This window comes from Lagopus leucura, unplaced genomic scaffold, assembly GCF_019238085.1.
Source record: "Lagopus leucura isolate 7727_CA_CO unplaced genomic scaffold, USGS_WTPT01 Super-Scaffold_1, whole genome shotgun sequence".
Taxonomy (NCBI): Eukaryota; Metazoa; Chordata; class Aves; order Galliformes; family Phasianidae; genus Lagopus; species Lagopus leucura.
In genome coordinates, this window is record NW_024962250.1 from 23885220 (window position 1) to 23911756 (window position 26537).

At 36.6% G+C, this 26537-nt stretch overlaps 2 protein-coding genes across 2 annotated transcripts in view; one reads left to right on the forward strand and one right to left on the reverse strand.

The window, feature by feature from the left end:
- TSHR (thyroid stimulating hormone receptor) overlaps positions 1-11200 on the forward strand; it is a 47187-nt gene extending 35987 nt beyond the window's left edge. The window contains exons 8-10 of the mRNA XM_042864808.1: positions 2002-2079; positions 7816-8004; positions 9790-11200. Coding sequence (XP_042720742.1) covers positions 2002-2079; positions 7816-8004; positions 9790-11200 — 1678 coding nt within the window. The remainder of the gene's footprint in view (positions 1-2001; positions 2080-7815; positions 8005-9789) is intronic.
- A 9225-nt stretch (positions 11201-20425) lies between these two features.
- The window catches only part of GTF2A1 (general transcription factor IIA subunit 1), a 31097-nt gene continuing 24985 nt past the window's right edge, over positions 20426-26537 (reverse strand). The window contains exon 9 of the mRNA XM_042869516.1: positions 20426-24999. Within this exon, the coding sequence (XP_042725450.1) occupies positions 24892-24999 (108 nt within the window). The 3' untranslated portion in view covers positions 20426-24891. The remainder of the gene's footprint in view (positions 25000-26537) is intronic.

The following is a 26537-nucleotide window of genomic DNA, read 5'->3' on the forward strand; positions in this document are numbered from 1 at the left end:
ATTAATGCACTTTGATATTTTGAGGAGTACATTTTAGCTGAACATTTACTCCAAAACCACATTTTTGTTCTAACCCTATGTCAAATGTATCCAACTCACACAGAAGTTGGCATCATAAAATACATGATGAAATAAAAATAATGCTTGTTTTTCCATTTCACCATGTTCTGTGTATATCTGCTCTATGCAGAATTTCATAGAAGTGGTCAGTGCTCTACATCCACTGTGCCTCCAGCACAAAAGCAGGATGCCTGTGCTTCTGCTGTTTACTGAATTTATGTTTTCTCTTTGTAGACCTGCAACTGTGGATTTACCAAAACCAATTATTTTTCTCCTAGTTTCTTCCACAAAAACTCCATAAACTGTCTTGGGCCATTGAGAACAAAAGTCTCAGAAATAAATGTGTAGCCTTGCAATTACAGTTTGCAATTTGACTAAATTACCTGCAATCCGTATAGACGGGCTGCTCCAAAACTAATGCCCTATTTTATTACATTGGCCCACAATGTTGGTGGTGTATGTGCGTGTTAGTGCAGTAGAGGTCAAACCTTCCTTCCACTGTTCTGATGGCAGGAGGGCAGTCTGACAAAACAGTGTCTGACATGGAAATCCAGATGGAGCAAATATGAGTCATTTAGTTCCTCCATTCAGAAAAATGGCACCCACTGACAGTCATTGGCACTTGCTGAACATTGATGGAGACCAAACAATGGATATAAGCACAACGAGGCAGTGTGTGGTATGTTTCAGTAGTGGCAGGAGTGAGTTGAAAGACAAGCCATATTCCAGATGCACCACTGCCACTCTACACAATGAAGGGTGTCTTGATCTACTAATCCGTGTAAATTGGCAGATTATGAGTACTGTATATAGAGCTGAATGCTGGCTTCAATCCATTGGAAACTGTGGTGGCAGTGTTCCAATATAGCAAAGTTTTGTTTCAAGTAGGTCCCATGAGTAACACAGTAACAGAAAGAACACTGTATGCAAGTTTGTCAGGATCTATTGAAGCAATATGAGCTTGAAAGTGACGGTTTCCTGGATTGCATCATTACTGGTAATAAGACGAGATGTGATGACATCACTATGAGCTGGAAAAAAAAAGGCAGTCTATGGAATGGCAACATGTGAATTTTCCATCAAGAACACAGCATTGAGAGGTAAAGTGATGTGCACCATTGTTTGTGCTAAGAATGGGGTGATCCCTTGGGATTTCCAGGAACCCAGACAAAACTACACCACAACACTAAGCTGAAGGCTCATATTTCCAGAGTCAGTCCTGAGAATACAACCTTTCTCTTGCAACACACTAAGACCGGTTTGAAGATCATGGAGCACATTTCTGATCTTGGCTGTACTGTCCTACCACAGCCTCTGTATAATCCAGATTTGGTGTCTTCTGACTTCCAACTGTTCAAGACCATGCAAGATGGACTGCAAGAGCTATCCAAACAGCTGTGAAACAGTAGGTCATCTCTGCTGGTACAGATTTTTATGAGCTCTTGTTCATTGCTGGTGAAAATGAATAGCCAGTGGTGGTGACTATGTTGAAAAGTAGGGTTTTGCAGCTGAGAATTTGCTCTATCAGTGTTATTGTGCTCTTTGTATCTGTTGTGGTATCCATGGAAATAAATAAGATGCATTACTTTTGGAGCAGCCTATGTATTTTTACATTTCTCACATTATCATTTCAGACCATGCTAAACAGGAATTCATCTTAAAAATGATGAAGATTCATCCTAGATTAGTCACTATTAACGTAACCTAGAAATGCAAAAATAAACTTAAAATTGAATGTTTCAGTTGGGTTGTATTACTTTTTTTTCAGCATTCAGTAGCATTGCATTGCCTGCCTTTAATCATGCACCTTTAACTTGACTCTGGGATGGGATGATCCTTTACATATTATTTTTGTCAATCTATTTAGACATGTAAACTTGAATATCTTTCACCTATGGATGACTGTTTCCAAATTCCAAACTGTTTTGTCTGTTTCTGCAGCTATCTCCACAAGAACAAATACCTGAAAGTTATCAATGAAGATGCATTTCTGGGCGTGCATAGTGGACCAACTCTACTGTGAGTAGGAGAAAGTGATATAAAGAAAGCCTTAAAAATAATATAATTTTGTTTACACTTTCTTTTCAACTGTCATCAATAGTAGAACAGAGGGGTGGGAATGGCAAGTTAACAAAAAGATGATCAGCAACAAAAGCTTTTCCACAGGAGACCAATTTACTCTTAGAATCAGTTTTTCTCCAGTTTTTTCTTCTGAAAGATTCTGTACTACAATCTGTCTCATGACCATGAAATGGGAGTACAACTGTAAATCAAGGGACTGTTGTATCATACCTGTAAAGGAAATGGAAACAGAGATGAAAATTGATTCAGTCAGAATAAATTTACTGGTCTTGCTGCCTTATCATCTTTCTCATGTAACCTGGCTTCCAGCCTCATAGTCATCTGAAGGATTTTAATATAAAATTATGTCATTTTTGGTTCAGGTATCTAGCTGTTGTTAGCTTCATTAGCTGGCATGGGAATCTGTGGACATTGGATCTTCTTCAAGAAGAAAGTTCCATTTAAAATACTCTTTCCTATTGCAAAATAATTATGTGGAAAAAGATTGCCAAAAGATAAATATTCCATTCCCTGAGGCAATGAATATTATTGCCTACAATAGTCAAAATGATCTCAACAAATGAGACTCTTTCTGCCTTGCCACCCTATCAAGCTGGCAGAACTTATGGTCTTGAGATTCTTTTATACACTCTTCAAGTTATGGTTGATGGAACTTCTATCCCACAGATATATAGTTTACTACTCTTTTTTTCTGATCAGGACTTCAGCAGCAACAGCAACCTAAAAACTAAAATAATTACCTTGGATCCACCCCAAGAGGATAATTTTCTTCCATTTCAACTTTAAAGAAAGCCAGTGGAAAATATCTAAGTTAAAATTATCCTAGATATATTACATGAGTTTGGGCATACTCTAGGTGGTATATTTAGGTTAGGTGGTATGTTTAGACAGATATTAAAAATCTAGGTATATTTCTGTTTATAAATTTGCAGTTTGCAATAGCAAAGAAAGAGGGGAGTTGGATCATTGAAGAGAGGAGGAAAAATGTCAATAATTCTGATTCCTCTCTTTGCTGTATAGCCAGATGTATGGACTGCTCCCTTTGAAAAACTATTTTAGCAGCATGACAGTGCACTGCTCTTACCCTCAAAATGAATTCTTGACTAGGATTCAGAGGACCTGGTTTACTAAAATGTATCAACAAGAGCTGACACCTAGACCTATGCAAGTTCAGCAGAGTACAATGAAAACATAATCAGGCTTACAGTATAGTTAGATTTTGCAAAATATACAGTCTGAATTCAAAACATTATTAATTCTTGCATAAGATATTTATGAAAAATTAATTATCTGTAGAAAGCAGAGGCATTTTTTAAAGCATTGCTTCCCTTACTGGGAATCAGTCCTACCTTAGGAAGATCCACTCTGTTCATGCCACTGGGCAAAAACAGTTCTTCAAGCAATGGGAACAGCCTGCATTCTGTGAAGCAAACAGTAAGAATTTGTAGATGTAAAGACTCTGCTTAAATGAAAATAATGTGTAGAGTAAGCCCAGCTTAGAATAGATTTTATAGCTACTATAGTAGTACAACTAAGAAGACTGGGTATGATTAGATAAAAAATCCTTAATTGTGCTACTATACATTCACTCTCATTTTCTCAATTAATCTGTCTTTTAAATTTTCATTATCATTTGATTTCATATTGCAGCTGCATGTCTCTGACTGTGAAGAAAAGGTGGAAAAACTTACCAGTTACCTCTAGTTTTGAATTTCATTTTAAAAAATAAGGACCAAAAATAATAATCCTTAAAAATATATCAAATTTGAGCAGTTAAACATTTAACACTTGAACCATGTATACTGATCACTCAGCTTATTAAATCATAAGCTATGCTTTATTTATGTATTCATCTGAAGCTTACCTATGGCTGATGCAACATTCGGTTCCCTATAAATTCAAATTTCCCGTAAGATAAGCAACAGCTGAAAAACATCATAGGATTTATAAAGAAACCATACAGAAAAATAATAAAAAAAAATTAAACATGGATGAGAGCATTTGTGTTAACTGCACACTCCAAAGCATGTACATTTGCTATTGCAAATCAACCATTTCCAAGAGCTGAACGAGCTCTAAACCCCAGCGACATGAATGCTGGATCTGGAATAGAAGTGAACTTTTTCAGCATTTTACCACATCCCTGAACACTTGGTGTCTTCTACAAGGAGTGTGGCTGCCTGGTTTCCATATCAGCCTTTGGTGGAGGTTTGCAAAAGGCCTTTTGGAAGTCCTAGGAGACTACAAGAGCAGGTTTTCATCACAATGCTTGGAGAGATTTGTTTCTAAAGCAAGACTTTACCAAAGACCTTCACTTGCTGATTCTATCAGGCACATTATCTTAGTCCATACCTTTATTAATTGTTCTTCTTGTTAGATTTCTAAAAAAAGTCTAGTGCAGACATCAGAGCCTGATAGGCACATGCTTCCCAATGTTCCAAAAACTGTTGGCTCATTTGCTGCCTTTGTGTTCTGGGACTAAATAGGGCTAAGTTGGAGGATGCACACCTCCTCTCCTAATTCGACTCTTTCCTCCTTAAGCTCCTTCAGAACTTTTCAGTGAAAACCATCCAGTCCTGGTTATTCATCATTCATTTTATCAGTTTCCTGTCTCTTTTTTAGTCAAGTCTATCAGACTTCTTGTTTTTAAAAGTGAGCCAGCTACAGCTTCGCAGTCATAGCTGGATACTCTGTGCACTGTAAACGCAGTTGTGTTTTAAAAATGTCTTAGTTATGTATATAATTAGATATTAATAAGGCTGACATAACTGTATTTTTCTTAGTAGTCCAGAATCAGAACTGATCATACAATGAAACAAGATAAAAACGTCATTCATGAACATTTGTGTTCTATATGTATGTTAATGCAGATTAAGATACAATGTCTGGCAAGCCAATAAGTCCTTATTACTTTTTATGAAAATATTTGATAATTCTATGATCATCCTTGATGTATGTTTCTAAACTTTTCTAGTTTATTTACCCATTGTAAACTGCATATAGTATTTATAGAACTGCATATAGTACTTAAAATGTAGTCATCTTAGATTTATGGACTGAAGATTTTCTACTTCTTTCCTAAAAATACTAAGCATTCTATTTCCCTTCAACATTATTGAGTAACAATGAGCTGAGATTTGCAGGGAGGACTTCAAGATCTACCCAGAGTACTAGGTAAATTAAACATCATTGTAATCTACCTACTGTTAAGATAGGTTTTCCTAAATGCACTTTGCATCAATATTGAATCCCATCTACCACTCAGTCACTTAGTATTGCAGGATTCTTCGGCTTCTTTTCTCAGGCATCCTTAGCTCTCAGTACCCTATATTATTTTGTGTCAGAAAGAAACTTCATTGCTTCCAGTCTCATTGGCTTTTCAGATTATTTATGAATATTTCAATAGTACCAGCACTAGCCTAGGCCCTGTGAACTTCTGCTGCTATGATGAATGATTTCCCATTCTTTTTCTAGTATGACAACTTATGCTAAATTCCCAGGCTTTTTCCCATCTACTTTTATTTTTTTATTAATCCACAAGAGCTATTCTTCTTGTTATATAACCTCTTAGTTACCACAACTGCCCTTGATACCTGACTTTGTCAAGGCTTTTCAAAAATAAAAACTTCACTGTGCAAACTGCATCATCTTTTCCCATGTGGTTATATGAGAACATCTTCAAAGAGTGCCCAAGAATTTGTGATGTGCCACTTTTCCCTTCCAAAAAGCCTTAGCAACTCCCATCACACAGCATTTAACCGTGTTCCCTTCCTGCAGGTAGCTACCACCACCATGAGGACTTGATGGAGACCCATGGGGGTTGCCAAAAGGCCAGCTTTATCTTCGTAAGATCTGCTCCAAGATCTACTTTACCAAGATGTTTTGCTTAGAAGGAGGTCTATATAGCATGGAGAAAATAGTGAAAAATAAAAAGCCACAGGTAAAGGCAAGTAAGTTAATTGAGGGATAGGAACACCCATCATATAAGTAAAGGTTGAGATTTGGGAACATTTAGCCTGGAGAAGGGAAGGCTCAAGAGACACTTACCAGTGTATATAAATATTTCAAATTGGATGGGGTTGGAGCTGGCAAAATGCAGCCAGACTCTCATTGGTAGCAACAGAACAAGAGGCAAGCACAAAATGTAATACAGAAAAGTTTAGTTCACTTTAAGATAAATCTTCTTTACTGTATGGGTAGTCAAATGCTGAACAACCTGACTATACAGGTTGTAGAGTATCCATTTCTTGAGGTACTGAGAACTCAACAGGACAAAGCTTTGAGCAACTGGTTCCTAGTGGCTGCTTTGAAGAGGGAGGTCAAACTGGATGACCTCTGGATTCGACTTACTCTGAGGCTCTATAAAAGATAAAATGACAGGAGGGAGCATTCAGACTGTTGTAAGGCCCATTTCAGGGGCTTAGCATAAAGATGCCTACTGAAAAAGATCTAAAAGAACAAAAAGGAAGCTGATGTCACTGAAATCAACTAGTTGTGACATATTCAAGTACATATAATAGCAAAGAAGCTATTAGATGTAAAAGGCCCTCCTTCAGACAGTGGAAGCAATTTCTAACTTACTAACACTAGCGAATCAAAAGGAAAAATAAGGCAATGTAATAACAAGAGATTTAGAAGCAATTTTTTCAAAGAATAAAATTAGTAATTATTTTCTTTTAAGTGCAGGAAACCAGTCAGAGTGGGTGAGACTTAGAGGGATAACAACAGCACTCTTGGAAAACAATGAGTAGGAAAAAGGAGAACTATTTATTAGCATGATGTTTCATGATGAAAGTGCTTAATGCTCCCACAACAGAAACTTTTTTACTGGTTTACTTCTTTACAGAGCTGACTCTGAGAAATGACCTTGACCTCCAGCATCATTAGAAGAAGTTCGATACAAAGCAAATAAATGAGTGCCAAAGACTAGCAGGATCTGATGATATTCAACTGGCTTAAGGAAATCCATAAACAATGCAACGTATCTGCTAAGTCAGACTCAGTTCCAGAAAACAGAAAGCAGCAAATATTAATATTTTGTGAGCATTTCAGGATACACTGAGATAGAGCATTTTAATTTCAGATTATAAAGGACATTGTTTTAGCAATTACAAGGTGCCTAACATATTAAAATGAGTCTAAAGAAGCCTGAAGGAAAATTCTTTTCTTCTAATGGAAGCATGTTCTTCTAATGGAAGATGCAGTTTTGTTAAAGAATTTTGAGAACTTTATTCTTGTACATCGTCTCTGAAGTTGTAAATTTAAAGTCCTGGCATTTATCATCTCTGCTCTCATCTATGAGACATTAAAGATGAACTTTAAAACACATACATACCTACAAATTATACATAGTATTCCTAAAGAAGGCTATATTAATGTACATAGAATTATATATATAATTGTATATTAGTAAAAGTATCAGAAACTGAAGATGAAGTGATTTAATTACTCTATGGTATAAAGTTAAGGCTTATTTAGTTCATAAGAACATGCTGTATGTCTTTTGTTTTTTTGGAAGTGGAATATACTTATGCAGCTTCCTAAATCCCCACCTACCCTGGATTTTATTTCTGCTGTAGAATTCTATGAATCTCATAAACCACTGTGAGAATCTGAAACATTTCAGATCCAATCACTCACTATTCTGTTTTGTCTGTTTCTTCCTTTACAAAGGGATGTCTCCAGAACAGTCATTGTTAATCTTCCTGTCAAAGGATTGGAAAGCCTTAAAGAACTAATGGCCCAAAACACATGGACATTAAAGAAATTACCAGCTGTAAAGATATTTCTTCAGCTAATTCGAGCTGATCTGTCCTATCCAAGTCACTGCTGCGCTTTCAAGAACTGGAAAAAGAACAGTGGGTGAGTCTTTAAAAGAGAGAAGTAAAGACAATTTTTAAATATTAACACAAAAGTACATAATCAGCACTTTTATGAACATTTTCTCTAGTTCTTGAGTACATTCTTTGAAACAAAGGGATACAGCTTCAAACTCAGAAAGGAAATAATTTTTGATACATCACAGGATCAGTAGGACCTTTTGCAAGGCTCTTCCTTTTGCTGAGCCCAGAAGGAAAAAAAAAAAAAAAAAAAAAAGTACTATATCAAGGGCTGCAAAAATAAGTTTTGGGGGTTTGCAACCTCATGTTTCAGATACTTTCTAACTGAAAATCTGAGAATATATGATTCTGAAATAACTATTTTGTAAGGATTAAAAAAAAAAAAAGCATTTATAGATGTCCTAGTGGAACAGAGCAGCTCATCTGCTGGGGGAATGCACATGGGGAGGAACATTGTGCTGTGGTTAGCAGCACAATTCTAGAATGCAGAATTCAAATCCATTATAATTTTCTCTAAAGCTGAATAAGTTTTAAGAGCTGTGAATTGTTATTTTAGCCATTCTCTGATTTAACAAGACAGCCTCAATCTTCAGTAATGCAGTGTTTGTAGTTTGAATTTATAGTATACTAAAATATGCTATGATAAATTTATGAATTATTCAAGAAGAAACTCATATACCAATACTATTCACAATTACAATGGAATGGGAAAATGAGAGCAATCAAACAAAACAGAGGAGGAGAGAGATTCAAAACCTAGACAAGTAGAATATGCAGAGAGAGCTCAGCACAGTCAAATGATAAAATGAAACAGACATGCTTGTCTGTTAGCAGACATATATTTCTCAGATTTAATTGTAGGCAATCTCAAATTGTAAGCAACTTCAAATTCTAAACAACTGGAAATGAAAAATGCTAAAGCTTACTTGACAATGGATAAAAGATACCTAATTGCAACTTTTTTCTAGTAAAAAATATATTCTTGATAACAAATGCAGATGCATGATACCATGAGTACAGTATTCTCAGCTACTATCAACTCTTCGAAAGGGTAGATATCTGCAAGACAAGGGGAAATTGTTCTAAGTTGAGGGAGGGAAGATTTAGGTTGGATGTCAGGGGAAAGTTCTTTACAGAGGAAGTGGTGAGGTGCTGGAGCAGCTGCCCAGAGAGGTTGTGGGTGCTCCATCCCTAGAGGTGTTCAAGGCCAGGTTGGATGGGGCCCTGGGCAGCCTGGTCTAGCATTAAATGGGGAGGTTGGTGGCCCTGCATGTGGCAGGGGGTTGGAGATTCGTGATCCTTGAGGTCCCTTCCAACCCTGGCCATTCTGTGATTCTGTGATACTATGTTGGTAGTTAGCTGTAAGGAAGGTAGAGAAAATGCACAGAATAGAAATGATTATTATTAACATTCTGTGAAAAACAGATTTGTGAGTAAAAATAAAAAGGAATACAATACTGTGTGTTATCTAGAAAGTTATAAGGAGGCTTGTGAATGACTAAGAATGTGGATTCCAATAAATAACAGGGATTATAGAAGTTGGCAGACCAGCTTTCTTCTGAGGATATCTGAGCACCAAGAAAAAAAAGATGTAGGTAAAAAACAGCAGCTATTCTGATAACGAAATTTTCTGTTTGATCTCAGAAATTCTCAAGTTTTTCATTTACTTTATGTTCTGCTAACAAATACGTAACTGATTACATTATTATAGCTACATTTTCCTTTGGTATTTTTTTTTTTTTGAGTGCTCCCTTTGTTCACCTCAAACTGTAAATGCCAGTGGTGATTTCCCTCTGTCCTCTTTCAGAATTCTGGAGTACTTGATGTGTAACCAGACTGGCAGTCACAGTTTTCAAAATAGAAGATTGTTCAGAGCTATCAGAGAACCATTTTACAAAGATTATACAGAAGAATACACAGACCGCACTGATTCTGTTTATGACAAAAACACCAAGTTCAGAAATTTCCATGAAAATTCCCAATATTACATATTTTTGGAAGAACACGGGGAAGAAAATGTTGGGTTTGGCCAAGAGCTCAAAAATCCTCAAACTGAAGACATGCAGGCCTTTGACAGTCATTATGACTATCTTGTCTGTGGAGGCAGTGAGGATGTAATATGCACTCCAGAGCCTGATGAGTTTAATCCCTGTGAGGACATAATGGGATACCAGTTTCTGAGGATTGTGGTATGGTTTGTGAACTTGCTGGCCATTGTAGGCAATGTTTTTGTCCTTTTTATCCTTCTAACCAGCCATTACAAACTGACCGTACCACGCTTTCTTATGTGCAATCTAGCCTTTGCTGATTTTTGTATGGGGTTATACCTTCTCCTGATTGCTTCAGTGGACCTCTACACCAGATCAGAGTACTATAATCATGCTATAGAGTGGCAGACAGGGCCTGGTTGCAACACAGCAGGTTTCTTCACAGTCTTTGCTAGTGAGCTTTCTGTATACACACTCACTGTGATCACCCTGGAGCGCTGGTATGCCATCACCTTTGCCATGCGTCCCAATAGAAAGATTCGCCTCCGTCATGCTTTGGTTATCATGCTGGGAGGTTGGCTTTCATGCTTTCTTCTAGCCCTTTTGCCACTGGTTGGAGTCAGCAGCTACAGCAAAGTCAGCATCTGCTTACCTATGGACACTGAAACGCCAGTGGCTGAAGCCTATGTTGTCTTTGTTTTAATATGTAACATTATTGCTTTTGTCATCATTTGTGCCTGCTACATAAAAATCTATATCACTGTGCGAAACCCTCAGTACAAGTCAGGAGACAAAGACACCAAAATTGCCAAGAGGATGGCTGTGTTGATTTTCACTGATTTTCTGTGTATGGCTCCTATCTCATTCCATGCCCTATCTGCTATCATGAACAAACCATTGATAACAGTCACTAATTCCAAGATTTTGCTGGTACTTTTCTACCCACTCAATTCTTGTGCCAATCCATTTCTATACGCTATTTTCACCAAAGCTTTCCGAAGAGATGTATTTATCCTGCTGAGCAAGTTTGGTATATGTGAGCATCGGGCTCAAGTCTACAGAGGTCAGACAATCTCAGTCAAAAACAGCAGCGGCTCTTACGGGCAGAGAATCAGCCGAGGGTTAGGTCAGATTCTTACAAGCATCCAAGACCCAGTCAACGATTACCTTCCTGCTATGACAATGCAAAACCAAATTCTTGTGGAAGAATGCAAGCAAACTGAGCTATGATGTCTCAAAGTCACACAGTCACAATTTTGTTGACATGTTGTTGTGTACACAGTAAATTGAGTGAGAAGTGCATGTTTTCTCCCTATTTTCCCTACCCTACCCTTGTTGTGGCTGATGCACCTTCAGAAAGACAACTCTTTCACTTGAAACTTCTTGTCTCACATTCATACCAGTACAGGTCACAAGGTCTGTTACAATTATACTGCTGGAAATGGATGGGAAATTTATATATATGTATAGGAAAATTAATGTATAGAAAAAGACAGCAACTACGAAACGTACCCTTATCTAAAGAAAATAGGGAAGGAGACCAAGCATAAAATGTCAGGGAACTTTTATGACTGAAAAAGAATGTAGTTTTATAGATAAAGTTATATTTTAAGATACTAGTTGGAGATCTCAAATGGCAATTGGCTATGTGTCAAATGGTTCAGTTTTTTTCTTCTAAGAGCAAATTCCTAAAACTTCCACCTAAGCTAAAATGAAGCAGATTACATCTGCCTCTACCACCCTGACATGCAATTTATCAGTTTTTGGTTTAGTTGGGTGAATTGCAAGAAGAAGCCTCTTCATATTGCATTTATAGTGATTAAAGGCTAATGCCATTGGCTTTACTGCTATCCGTAACCGATGATAAACATGGGCATTTGCCCTTGTGTGTTACATAAAATCTCTTTGTATCAGTTTCTCTCACTATTTCATGAACCTAAATAGGAAATGGTTTAGTCTGAACTTCTTTTGAAGATCAAGTCAAGTTAATGATCTTCATATTTTTTGCTTTCTAAAACCTAAGATTGTACTAAATTTTTACACCACCTCATTCTTTACCTAACCCCAGTACTGTTTGGTCTGAACATCAGGAAGCACTTCTTCGCTGCATGTGTGGCTGAGCACTGGCACAAGTTGTTCATAGAGGTGTGAAATCTCCTTGGAGATCTCCAAAAGTCTCCTGGACATGGTGCTGGTTGATCCTTCTTGAGAAGAGGTTAGAGCAGACGGACCCATAGGTCCCTTCCAGCCTCAACCATTTTATGATTCCATGAATCTGTCCATATTTATCATCACAGAATTGTAGGGGTTGGATCTCTGGAGATCATCTAGTCCAACCCCCTGCTAAGACAGGTTCCCTATAGTAGGTTGCAAAGGAAATCATTCAGGTGGGTTTTGAAATCTCCAAAGAAGGAGACTCCACAATCTCTCTGGGTAACCTGTTCCAGTGTTCTGTCACCCTCAAAGCAATGAAGTTTTTTCTCATGTTTATATGGAACTCTCCGTGACCATTGTACCTTGTCCTGTCACTGGGCATCACTGGAAAAAAGAAACCTGGCGCCATCCAATTGACTCTTTAGGTATTACACTAAACACTGTACTGCTATCCATACTTACCTCTCCCTTACATGGCTAGAATGACTTTCCTTCTAGCACTTGCTGTGCTAAGCTTGCATCTACACTTAAAAAAAAAAGGTGTATCCTGCCTTCAGGCTACTTCATGCCCTTCAGGTACTGAATTGAAGGCCAACCGCTAACACCTGCAACAGGTCTTAAGAACATCTCTGTGCTCTGTGGAGAGACTTATATCTGAACTTCATATCATTTGCAGTTCAGCCACATCCAGGACATGGCTAGTTTATGTCTGGCCACTGTGTTCCTGCAGCTTAGGTGCATACTCTCCACACTGTACTTAAGGAAGTGCAAACTCGTACCAGGAACATCATGCAGACTCTTGCTACAGTGAAGCACTAAACCATTCTTCTGTCACACTTGCTGCTAAAAAGGGTCAGATCACAGATGAAGCTTGGCCATGCTCAGTTCATCCGCACCCAGTAAGCAAACATACTGTGGTATGGCACTCTATGTCTCTTGCAGACATGAAGACTCAAGGTAGAAGCTACTTTGCATCAGCTTCCTTAACATTTTTATGAGGGCTGAGTGCCTGGCCCTGCCAGCTGGATCAGACCCATTCTCAGCCAGAGGTAGAGACTAGCTCTGTTGGACTAGTACAAGATAGCAATTGATCATTTCACCCATCAATTTGGAAGGCCTGTCACAAGAACAGAGAATACTCAACGTATATCCACCTTCAGGTAGGTATTTTAATATTCCATTTGGAATATCTACACTATCAATACTATTTTCATGGAATTAGTCTTTGGGGAACAGTGATTAAACTGACCAGACAGCAGTTGGATCTTCTATAGTGAGAGTTAGTAATATTCAGACAAACATAATGGCAGAGTCCTTTCAAAAGTGAGCTACTACAGCCAGTGACTGCACGATTGTGAATGCCATGTACTACTTCAGTTCAAAAACATTTTGATTCCATATTTCTGATTATGAACACAAGCTGCTTCCATGTGCAGAAACAAGCACCTAGATTCATCAACAATGTGACACGGTCTCATAAAAAAATATTACGTCATTGTTAAATCCATTAAAAAAAAAATTGCATTACTGATTGATTTACCTGCCTATTCTGGGGAGGAGCATGCTTCCACATTTTCATTTTACTTTCAGCTGTCTTGGAAACAGAAACCGCTCTGTGGCCTGGACTCAGCAGGTGATAATCAGAAATGCAAATGTAGCTCCTTAGTGCACAGATTCTTCTAATCTCCTAAGGCAAACACCCCTGGAACTGTTGTTTTCAGAACACATGGCCCTGTCCAAGAGTATACGAAGCAAGTTATAAGATGCAATTCCCTGCCCTCAATTCTACTGTACTTCTGATTCTGGAGTAGTCATTACAGGGAAAAAAAGTTACCTATCCGTACTTTGATGAGTGCCTTTCACTTCAGCACCTAAGACAATAAGTTCCAATGAACATACTGTATATTCATGCTATAAATTTCATATGTGCTAGGGTACCAGCAGGGAAAAAATCCCAGCTTCAATTGTGGTCTTTTTTTTTTCAAAAGGGAAAAGACTAAGTTGGTATTAATTTAAAAAATATTTTTTAAAACTACCACAGATCACTTATTCCAAACTTTTTAAACTTTACCTTAAACTAAACCAGAAGGTTTATGTCATGAAAATTACTAGGACATTGGAAAGATGTGGTGTGTTGGACTGATTGCAGAATGCTTTTGAATTAATGCAGTCATTTGCTGTCACTTTTGAAAGATACATTGTTGAACTTTTTTAACCTCCCATCTCTGCATATCTATTTTTTGTCAATTGAAATGAAAGGATTCTGTGATACTGCCTTTATGAACAAAGTTAGATCTTTTTTGTCTTGTATAGTCTTTATTGTGTTAAAGCTGATAAGAAATATTTTAAAAGCTATGGGAAACATCCAGGCAGTAGACTTTAAATAATTTATTTGCCAGATTTTTACCTGTAAATAGTTGTATCCTATACAAATTTTCTCACATTTCTGCTCTGGTCAGCTCCTTCAGCCATTCTGATTCTGCTTATATCCTGATGTAATACTTGCTATTTTAAATGTCTCAGCAAGATGTACTATTTCTGGTATGAAGTGCTTCTTTTTTCCCTCTAGAATACTTCAGAAATAACTCAGAGTTTTGGAATAAAATGTTTTGTTTGAAATTGTAAAAGGCCCAGAGAGCTTTTCTGAAAATTTTAAGCAATTTTTCCTACAGAAGTAAAGAATATTTCTCCTGAACTTAGCCTCATTGCTCTGCTTGGCAATTGCATGATGGATGGGTGTACTTAGGGTAAGCACAGATGCCTGCCTGACCTTCTATGCTTCTCTCACCGCACCTTGTTAGCAGATCACAATCAGGATTTTGGCACAGACAGACTTTTAGACTGTTCCATTACAGCCATTTGCTGTTGTGTTCAACCAGATCCTCAGTTCAGACTGCAAAGTCATCTTTGACTGCACCTTCCTTCATCAGGCCTGATCATAGTGCCCTTGTAATTTAAAATCCAGATGAGTGGAGAGCAGCACCATTCCAGTTCACACCACCTCAATGGATCTGACCTCACAGCTCAGGTTTACACCTGAGCAACTGCTGTAAGGACCTGGCTGTCCTCTCTCAAAGCCCCGCACAGTAATGGCAAGAGTCACAGTCTTCTGCGCTTGCCCAGAATTTCAGATGGAGGAACAGAATGTAAAAATCCAGTTTGTGGCAGAGAATGCTTTTATTTTCTCTGCATAAACTTCTATGACTCTGTTTGCAGGCACTAGGAAAGATTTCTTCATTCACAGAGTGAAGAAAAAAGCTGCAAAGCTGAGATGCGGCCTTAGTTGTGAGAATGTTGAACTTTCTCTGAGCAGTTTAAACTGTCTATAGCTGACCTGTATTGCTCTTCTTTCTCTCCATCTGAAGACAGACGCATTTTCCTCAATAAGCAGACAAGATGCCACCCACTGTGTGTCAGATACAGTCAAAGTAAAGCACAATCTGCTGTGGAATCTTGGAATCTGAAAGTAATACAAGTAATAAAAAGTAAATTTCAATGCACTACCACTGTGTTTTGGCTTATTAACATAAACGAAATGCACTTTCATTTCCTTTCTTGCTGGATAATTGATATACTTAATGCACACAGCACAGTCTTCGGAAAATCTTGAACAGTGAAGCTTGATTTGATCAGACTATAGTTACATTTTAAAATTAACAAATCCTTCCTTCCAGGTTGCTTGGTAGTAGCAGTACAATCTCTTGGCTTGATTTTCTGTTTGTTTGTATTATTTTTTTCTTCCCTAGCAGATGCCTGGTATCTTTGATTTAAAATCACTCAGTAATCGTATGGCTTCTGGCTAATAGTTAAAGCTGAGGTAAGGCCCAAAATTAGTTGGACATCTAACCACGCTTCTTTGTTGAGCACTCCTTTCTTGGTAGTGATTTTGAAAACATATGCTGTACTGCACTTTGATGTAGGGTTTATGGGCTAAGGCACAAGATGTGAAGGGCCATTATCATGCCCTGGAACAGAAGGTGGTTAAGAAGTCTCAGTGACGCACACTGAGATATTCTGACATCATTGTAGACTTCTAATTCATACTGGTCCAATAATACATCTACATCAAAACTGAAATACTTTTTGCCTGTTTACTTCTATTTGGCCCAACTTACTTTTGTATGACTATAGAGATGTGAAATTCAACAAAAAGGAGACTCTCTGAAGTCAATAAGTAGAGCATTTTGTCAGTAAAACCCATCAGTTTTAGCTTCCTTTTCCCATTCTGCACACACCAAGTACACACATTCATAGGAATTGCTACAGTAGTTCAAATTATCTCAGGCCCTCAGATTCAACAGGATATTAATCCTGTGGAAAGCTTTAGTTTTTATAACTTTTTAGTCTTATTTTCCACCCTAAGAATAATATCTATTTACATAGTAAAAAAAAAAAATGTCTCATCAAATACAGCAGAGAATCTGGAACTCACTTGGGCCATCCTAAACTTGCTCCTTCAAAGAGCCCGTCTTCTACATTAAGTCACCTTCAAACTTACTCTGCTTCTTAGGCAGAACAGCATTCCATACTGTTCTGATTATGTAGAGTGCCAAACCTTTTAAGTGCCATCTGAACCCACGTCTTTACTGCTGTACACTTGTGTGGTTCATCTGAAGCTCATCCAGCTTCTTAATTTGTTAGATAAAGAGGAGCACCCTCACTTTGGTTTTTAGATATTCATTACGCTGTGATGAGGACAAATGGAGAAACTTTGGATTCTCTGTTTTTCTTTCTTTTCTAAGAAATGAGATCTGCTATGAATATGAACTTCATTTGTTATATATATCAAAAAGCTCAATAACCAGTTGCTACAATGGGACATTTACTTGTGTATATTTTATACATAGAGACAGAGACAGTGATACTTTTCTAAAAAAGAACAACTTTACTGCTAAGAGCCTCCCTGTTCCAAACTCTGAGGCTGATAAACTGGACTGCAAAACTCATGCTGGTTCTCTGAAAGCTGAAAAGACAGCAGCTTTTCCTGGGAAAGCTAATAGTGAAGGAAAATGACAGCACTCCCTGTCTGATGCGGAAACAAAGCTGAAAACCCAAGCAGGAATGTAGTTATGTAAACAAAAAACCTATCACTCAAAATCCTGAGGTGCTGTCTAAATGTCTGTCCTCTCCATGGCCTGTTGCTGGCTGGTACATATAGGATAGCCGTGAAATACCAAGCAGCTTGATGGTTGTGTTTGTGCTGCATGTACAATGCTGTTTGTAGTTTGACTGCAGTCAAAAGAATTCCCTAAATCATACACAGATTACTGCTGCTGCCTAGAGGGAACTGTGGAAACAACAGATCAATTCTTTTTAGCTAGCTATTGACTTCCAGTGAAATCCAGCAACTATGTGTATTTTGATCAAAAAATTAGAAGGGGTGGCTAACACACTGGCTGATGCATTTTCCTATTGTAAGACACTGGATAAAGTTTTTTGTTCATTATATATACTTCTCTTTGTACAGCTAAATATATTTGCACTCAGTTTTTATAAGAGGTCTGGCTACTTTATTCTGTGTTCTCCGTTTCCTTTTTCCAGAAGCTCTTTAGGTATCCTTCCCCAACCATCGAAGAAATCCTGTGCTCTGTATGAAGAACCTCTTAACATTTTAAACTTATCTATTACCTAGTTTTTCTAAGCTGCATGGCAGCATACCTATAGACACCTCAGGGAGACTTTAGAGATCTATTTAAAGGTATGACATTAGAGCAACTTGATCTGAAATTAACAAGTGCCCTGCTTCCTCTCTGAGCCCTTCCAAAAGTAACTCCTGATGTATGCAGAATTGGCTGCAACAGGAATACATCTTTTCTTTAATCAGCTTTCAGCATTAGCATTTCATCATCATCCTCATTAAGCAATTCTTTAACTCTGTGAACACACAGGAAAATTTACTAGATGCTGCTTTAATGCTCATGGAGAATAGTTTGCCAGAAATATTATTCCCAGCACCAATTTTTTTGTTGTTGTTGTTTAACTTGATAAAAGCTCCAACAAGGCAAGCCCAGGGAGGAAGAACATCCAAAATTTGACTTTTCTAATGGGAAACCCAAGATAGAACAAAATCTACGAGAAGCTCCACAAGATGAAAACTGCATTATAACACTGTACGAAATGCTCTGCTACCTGTAGAATCTGAGCAGACCACAAGGAGTCAGGCAGCTCCTCTGAAGGGAAAACTCTGTGCAAGATCTTCAGGTGCTGCTCAAGCAGGACACAAAGTCCTGTCTGCAGGGACCTCATGGCATGATTCCTAGGAGAAATGGGAACACGCCTTTGGAAAATTGAGGAAGCAAGGTGGTTTAGTAGAAAAGATCACCTTTTTTTAGTCCAAACTGTTTCCTCCATCATTAACTTACATCTGCTAGGTAGGATTTACTTACGTCACCTTGGCTTTAAACCCTGCCTAGTACTGCATAGACCCCTGCACCTTGAGAAATAGAACCCCAGATCTCCTGGATTCCAAATGCATCTCCTCTTCCACATGTCCAGAGGACTTGTCTGCAGTGTAGTTGCTTTGTATGGCACTTCTAGCAAACTAAAAGCATTTCTAACTAGATAGAATCAGGCATCTACAGGTAAGAAATTTTGTGGTTAAAGGTTTTGTCTGCAATGTAACAGTAGGCTTTGTTTCACTTGTTACTGAAGTACACTTTATTGGACCAGATATCTGCTGTGTTCAATTTCAATAGCTTTCTGTACAAAAATGAACTAAGAATGAAAATGTGTAAACCAAATGCACCCAGCTGCATTTAAAAAAAAAAATAATTTAAAAAAATAAAGTGCTAAAAGGTACTTAAAACACTTAAAACACCAGTATCTGTCTTTAGAGAGCGGATTTCGAACTCCACAAACTAATGGGCAACTTGCTGTCCTCTGAAAAGCAAAGTGTATTTTTCAGCATTTATTCTCCCTGAATTACCTCCAGATTATCCTTTTTCAAGTCAAAAAAGGACAGGCATTTCATACCATGTAAAAAGATTTAATTGCACAGGCACGTCACACAAAAGTAAGTGGAAAAGTTTGCCATAAAACTACTTTTCTGATTGTTATATAGCCACAATAAAGATTAAAAAAAAAAAAAAAAAGTCAAACTGCAGATAACCAGATGTCGTCACCCCTGAAATGGTTTTGGCATAATCTCATTACTGACAAAAAAAGTACTCTGAGGGAAAACTGACATAACCTTCTCTGACTGTAAGCAGCAACACCTACAGACTTTAACCAGACTTCTAACAGACAGAAGTCCCAGCAAAAAATAACAAAAAACCTACACAAAACACTAACTCCAAATTTAATAGATTTAAGACAAGTTGCAAGGAATAATGCCTAGTTAAAGTTAAATGGAGATACGTTAAAGGCTATGCTAACCTCCTAATATTTTTATCCTCATACTTCTGCAGTTAAAGAATAAAGCCATTAAGAAATCAAAATACCGTTTTTCCAATCAGTGTAAGTACTTGATTTTACCAAAACATAACCTTGAAATGCTTTGCTCCTGCCACCTGCAAAAGCACAGTTAATCATGAATAACAAAATAAAAAAACAAACAAGAAATAAAAAAAAATCCACATAACTTGAGTTTGATCCTAATTTGTCACTGTTCTGCTTTTCATTCTCTTTTGATTCGTCTTCTTACTTTTTTTTTTTTTGCCAAACCAAAAGGCCTTTTTCAAGGCCTGTGTTTGTTGTTTGTTTGTTTGTTTTTGCACAACTTTGACAGCAGTGGTAGAACACAAAATTACTGATGTTTATTCAGAATCATCTCTGACTCCTTTCAAAAATGATTTTGAGTTCAAAAGTCAGATTTAAAAATAAAGCACGAGTGATGCTGTCTCAATAAACTATTGTTAGCCAGAACCGAAGATATGTCAGTTGCTTGCATTAGAAAGCAATTCTATCAAATCAGTTTCACTGTCAAAATCCTCACTATCAGTCTGTTCTCCTCCAACAACTGTGTATTTCATTCCCAGTATTATCCTGTATTTCCATCTACAGAAGTGGTATTCCGTATGCAAACCAAGTTATTCAAACAATCTTGTCTCAAAACCTAGGGCTCATGTTACCATAGGGCAATAATTCTTAAATAATTACAGGTGTCTGGAATCAAGATTAAAATGTGAGTTTTCATGTCATTCTGACTATGTTAAATGGAAAGCCTACAAAGCAAACTCAACACGTAGGTAACAGAGAGGTTACTCATGTTACAAAAATTAATTCAGATTCTTCAGTAAATTCATTAAACATCAGATATTAAACAAATGCACACATGCAAGATACTAAATGAAGTGGCAAACATTTTTAAATAACATCTTTAATTAAAGTTTTTGCAAAGGCAAAATATTAAACTTAAAATAGGTCTTAGTACATCAAAATACTAAGTTCTCTAATTGTATTCCAAGCATGGCCTTTGAAACATAATATCCTGTATATCACAGAGGAGCAACCTTGATCTGCAATTGTACAGAATGAATTTTACAAACATAATAAATATATTTACCCCCTTACACATAACAGTATATGTACAACAGCAGTTGACAATAGTAGCTCAGAACAGCAAAAAAGGATATTCCCCCACTCCATATTCTATTGGTACCCTATGCACTCTGGAACATGTCTCATTGAATGACTGTACATTTAGCTAACTCAAGGTAGTTCATCCTGTTAAAAAAGCTCCTTTTGTTCCACAATGTCAAATCCGCCAAATAATAATTAAAAGACACATTGCATGAACTCCCTAAAAAAAGTAGACAACAGGGAAACCAATGGACTGTTTTTCACACATTTCCCAACCAATCAAAGCAATGGGAAAACAAGACCTTAAATGCCAGACATCAATACAAAATGATGTGCGAGTTTCTTCATCTTTTATAGTCATTACTCTCAAAGTCTGAAAATAATTCTGATTTCAGGTGTGTGTGGAACAGGGAAGGGGGTGGCACGCAACAAACCCCACGGTGCTGTGTAAAGCAGCCCAATATCAGTGTGCATTATCCTAAGAATTACTCTTCACCTCCTGAACATCTTATTGCAGTTGATGGGGAGCTTTTGCGCTGGGAAGAATTTTTGACCATTTTGTTTTAAAAGGATTCTTTGTTTCTGTTTTTGTTTTAAACAAACTGAGAAGACTGAATCAAAATGCACTTAACTTAACAAGGTCTCCAACTGCTTCACTGGAATTAAGAATTTTTTCTCTGGCAATGCTTTATGGTGACATAATTACTGCTAACTGTCACATGGTGGAATTATTTTCACAGACTTGGTGAAATTTACATTAGCACTTCTATTCTGCAGCAGAAATAGAAAACCATTTGTAAAAAATTCTGTTACATGACAACATGTTTTTTACCCTTTTCTAGAAACTGTGCTACAGAATCAGGTATCATAATCCTGGAAATAACTCAGACCACAATTGCTACTTTAAATTGCATTAAGGAAGCTGAATGAAGTTCAAATGCATCTTGTAAGTCTAATGTAGGAACAAGGAGTACAAAGCCTCAAAGAAATCTTGTCACTAACCAGCAACTCAGGGGGGATAAAAATCATTATTTTATTTAAATAGTCCAATATAAAGTTCCTTATGTGACTAAATTTTCTATTATCTCTTTAAAAGAAAACATATTTGAACATGTTTTCAACTTAGATGTTTTTAAGTGATTGCACACACTAGAACCCAACAGAATTAGAGCAAAGAAGTTGCTTTTATGATTGAAGCACTACAGGAAATTTACTCTTTCAGGAAACCAACACAAAAAAAAAATCTGCCATACTGGCAAAACAGGCATTCTACAAACCAAAAAAGCATAAGAGTACCAATTTTGCCCTGTTGCTCTGCAAGTTTCCATCAGTCATCATGGTTACAATTATGAAGTTATCTTTCCCCATTTTTTCTGTCATTAAAAGGTGCTCCATTATCTGTGCAAATTTTAAATAAGTCCTCTTGAAATCATTATTTGTTTCTGTAATACTGAACTATTTAAAAAAAAAGTAAACAAAAATAAAACAACATCAAAAACTATTTCCAAGGGAAAAAAAAAATCATTTATGAACTATGAACATGGGAATCCCTTGCCCTCTGAAGGAATGGTTTCTGTGGAACCTAGTGAAATGGTCTGTTCAGTTACATTGTTAAAACCATGATTAAAGTTCAAGTACAATAGTAAAATTAAGCAAACTACATTCTTACAGCAAGCTGCTACAATAAAATAAAATTAAAACATGCTTTTTGATTTAAAAAAGGAACACTTGATGTAGAAGTAAGAGCACAGTTTGGTATATTTGTGTTTGACTGGCTTACAGAAAACTTCACAGGTACTTGTATTTGAAAGTAACAAAACTTATTTGAAAAGCATATCATACAATTAGCTTGCAAAAGAATGCAAGTTCAGATAGCTTCAGACATCCTTCCGAACAGCCTAAACTTGAGTTACCTTTAAAATTCTGCTATCCCATAAAAATAAATAAAAAGGTTGTGTAGCTTCTAGTATGCATAAGTGGGTAAAAAAAATTCTAAGACGTATGAAAACCAAGTGTTGTCCAAGTAATCTGGGTTCCAATAGTCTCATCAGGAATCTATAGCTAAAGGGATTTCTTCCTTTTGTTGGTTTAGTTGTGCTGTTAAGGGAGTTTTTCTTAAGTCCACTACTTAAGACTCACTGGTAGTAGATTTGGAAAAGGAGAAGGAAGGAATTAACGGATACAATATTGACTTCATCTCATTTGTACACAGAAGTGTCAACAGTGGTACAAATAATAACTAAAACATCTGCTTTGTTCAGAAGAAAACAAACACCAATCAGTCTGAGAGACCCGAGCCAAAAATGTACTCTAAATAATGACATTACAAAAGAATGAATTAGAAAAAAAAAATTAACTTTTCATAAAGCTTATGTATGTAAATGGCTTACAACAATCATATGGCTCGAGGCATGACCTAGAGGCAGTTTTATTCTTTATCAATGAGAGCAGAGATATACAAAATCACAGTAAAGAAACCCTCTTTGGGGGGGTATTTTGGAGTATTTTGTTTGTTTGTTAAAATACTACTGAGACTAAAAATACACTTCAAGGCAAGTAAATCAGAGAGAATGAAAATTAGGGCAGTGCTTCTATCCTGCTAAAATATACCTGTGACTTCATTAAGTAATGCTTAGTAAGTTTCATTCTCCAGAGTGACAGAAAAAGGGCAGAACTTATGGGTCAACTGTCTGCTTCTGCAGGTCTTTCTCAGTGGACTAAAATAATGTCCACTGTGTTCTTCTCATTGCCTTTCCAAGGACTCAGGGGAAGAAAAGTATTTGAAATGGTGAGCCATGTGGACATTCTCTCCTCAACAGTTTCTCAGGTATAATGCCCATTTCCTCTCCTCATTCAAAAGGAACTGCATTTCTGAAAGCAGAATTTGTGAGAATATCCAGTGTGTGAAGAAAAATGTTCAGTTCTCAGGAGAGAAGGGGAAGCAGAGAGAAACGACCTTGTTGCTTAAAAGAAAAATTATCACAAAACCACACCTCTGGAAAAGGCATATGAGGAAGTGGCTACACAAGATCTAGAGCCTCTATGATTTTCTTTTAACAAGTCAGTCTACAGACACTTTAATATAATCTGTGTTCTCAAAGCCGTGCAGCTCTCCTCATGAAATTACATGCCACCTGGAAACTTCAGAGAGATTAACTGCTACAAGTAACTTACGGCTACACTTTTTAGTAAAGCACATCTTTGATTAAAAGAGCTGCAGCCAGGATTTTAATAGTTTTAAAGTTACTTTCCATATTAAAAATTTAGTGGATGTCTGTACTACGGATGTAGTAAGTAGGTGAAGGAATGCATCTGTTGTGTGATTACCTACACATTTGATTCAGAAACCCTCCAAAAAGACTTTGAAGAAGTCAATGGAAGCTATATTATTTGTTTCAGTTCAATGATGCTGAAACCACCACCATACAGCAAGAATATAATTAAAAAGTTAAGCAGTCTGATTTTGGGGGCAGGGGGAGCCCAGAGCTACAGGTGCTTAGTATTTAAAAAACAAAAAAACAAAACAAACAAAAAAAAAAAACAAAAAAAAACAGTCCTAAATGAAAAGTATCACTTATATGAAATTAAAATAACTTTGAAATATAAATGATCATTTTAACATTTTATAACTGCTAGGAACAACAACTTGCTTACGGGCAACTGAACTGAAAACCACAAATAGATATTATAATTAATGAGCATATCAGAATTAAAAATATTTTCCCTATACAAGTTATTTAAAATTTAACACCTTAATTCTTACCCTTCTGTACAAAGCTTGCACACAGTCGAAGTAACATTCTGACCATCCTCACTACCAAAAGGAAGTGTTCAAAGCAAAGATTTGTACACACAATAAGCATTTTCAGATTAATAATCTATCACAGGGAAGAGTTCCTTCAATCATTGGAAGTATTTTAAAATCTTAAACCATGGGAAGAAGGGGGGGACAAAGCCTTACATGCTAAATACCAGCTGTAGGTACCTGTATGTAGAATTGATAATTAAGGTATTCCTAACACACAAAACCAGCTCCCAGACAATGCTATAGCTGCTACAGTCCATGGCTTGCTCATCTGAAGTAGTGTCTTTGTTGCCACATTTTACCTTTGTTCCAATACTTTTGCTTATGCTTCATGTGCAGAAACACATTTTGGTTGCAGAATATGTCCAAGTCTCAACCTTTCCTGCTTTTGAACATTTTTTTCCTTTTACAGGGAGTTTTTGTTTTGTTTGTCTTAAAAACTTCACCATTCTGCATCCCCAATGGCTTTGGAAAATACATAATCTCTTCCATTAAGATTCATGATGCCATCCTTGAGATGAAATTTCCATTTGTTTTTACTTCTATGGATCTAAAAATAGGGAAAAAAGTTGAAGTCTTACTCTGCATCAGAAATAGGCAGTAATGCATAAAGTAAACTATATAGTAAATTACATCAGCAAGAAAAATGAAAAATTAAAAAACATTACCAAATTACTACAAACATACTGAAAATCAATTCTGCATTTCGCCGTAGAGAACAAATCCTAATAATAGATCTAGCAGTTTCAGCTGCATTTGTCAAACCAGGTTAAAAAATCTCACAGGAACTGCCAAGAAACCACGCAAATTCAAAGACATTGTAAAATACAAAGCATTTAAAAGTTTTTAGAGATAGTTGGAAAGGAAACATGAGAAATATATATCAACTTCTACTGCTTTAATAAATTAGTTTGATTACAACATACCATGAAACTCCACTGGAAAGACAGATATTTCTATTTCAAACACTGAAACAAAGACTGATGTTTTAAACTTAGTCCTGAAGGAGTCCAACACTAAGTTTATTCTGTGCTTGTGCTGTCTAAATTCCTTTCTACCTGCAAACTAGTTTGACTTCTTCATATACAGATAGACAGTAGATGTATTTAACTTTCTACCTAAATTATTAGAGTTTGACACTAAGATTTGGAATGTTAAGAACTGTTTGAAAGACAAATGGATTATTTAAAAGACTTCAGTCTGAAAATCTTTATGTTAAAAAAAATGCATAAGATGGCATAGCTGGTAATGCATATATCTGTTAATCTTATATTCTATAGTTTGTTCTCAATGGTAAGTCATTTTATATGATTTACATTCCTGCTCTATCTTAAATTGTCAGGTGAGAAAAGTAAGATCTCCCGATGGGGATGATGGAATGAAGCTGAGTGCTCAACACACTCCATCTGCAACTTCAAACTATACAGTCTTCTCAATCAAAATACTGAGTATTTAAGGTGTGCTTTGTATAACAAAAATTTGTAAGATTAAGCTGGGTGATCAGTCCAAGTATCAACAACAACCCAAGAAATTCTAGAACAGAAAAAAAAAGAAAAGAAAAAAAGACATTCTTCCTTGCTCCACAGTGAGTCCATATCATAATGGTCAGTGACAAAATTTGGGGTTCAACTAGTCGATCTCCAGAGCTTCTACAATTCTACAATGGTAACGGATCCTCTCTTTATGATACATCTTCCCATTGACACGAGATAAAGAATAAGCAACAGCTTTAAATTCAGTATAAAGACAGAAGAATATTTTAGGATTCTTTTTTTTTTTTTTTTTTTTAAGTAAAATATACTGTAAGCACAGAACAAATAAATCATGCCATTAGAACAACTAAGCAATGGGAAAACAAATTTAGAGAGAGGATCTTTCAGAGAGGTGAGATACTGTCCAAGAGAAAGAAAGATCACTGTAAATTTTAACAGATCGAACACAAAAGTGTCAGTAAGCAATAACTCTCATGAACTGTTTCCAAACTAATAGTTTCTGATTATAATCTAGAAGAGAAGGATGGCTAGCTTGCAGATACTGCCTTCCTCAATCTTGAATTCTTTTTGAAATATGAAAGTCCAAGCAGAATGC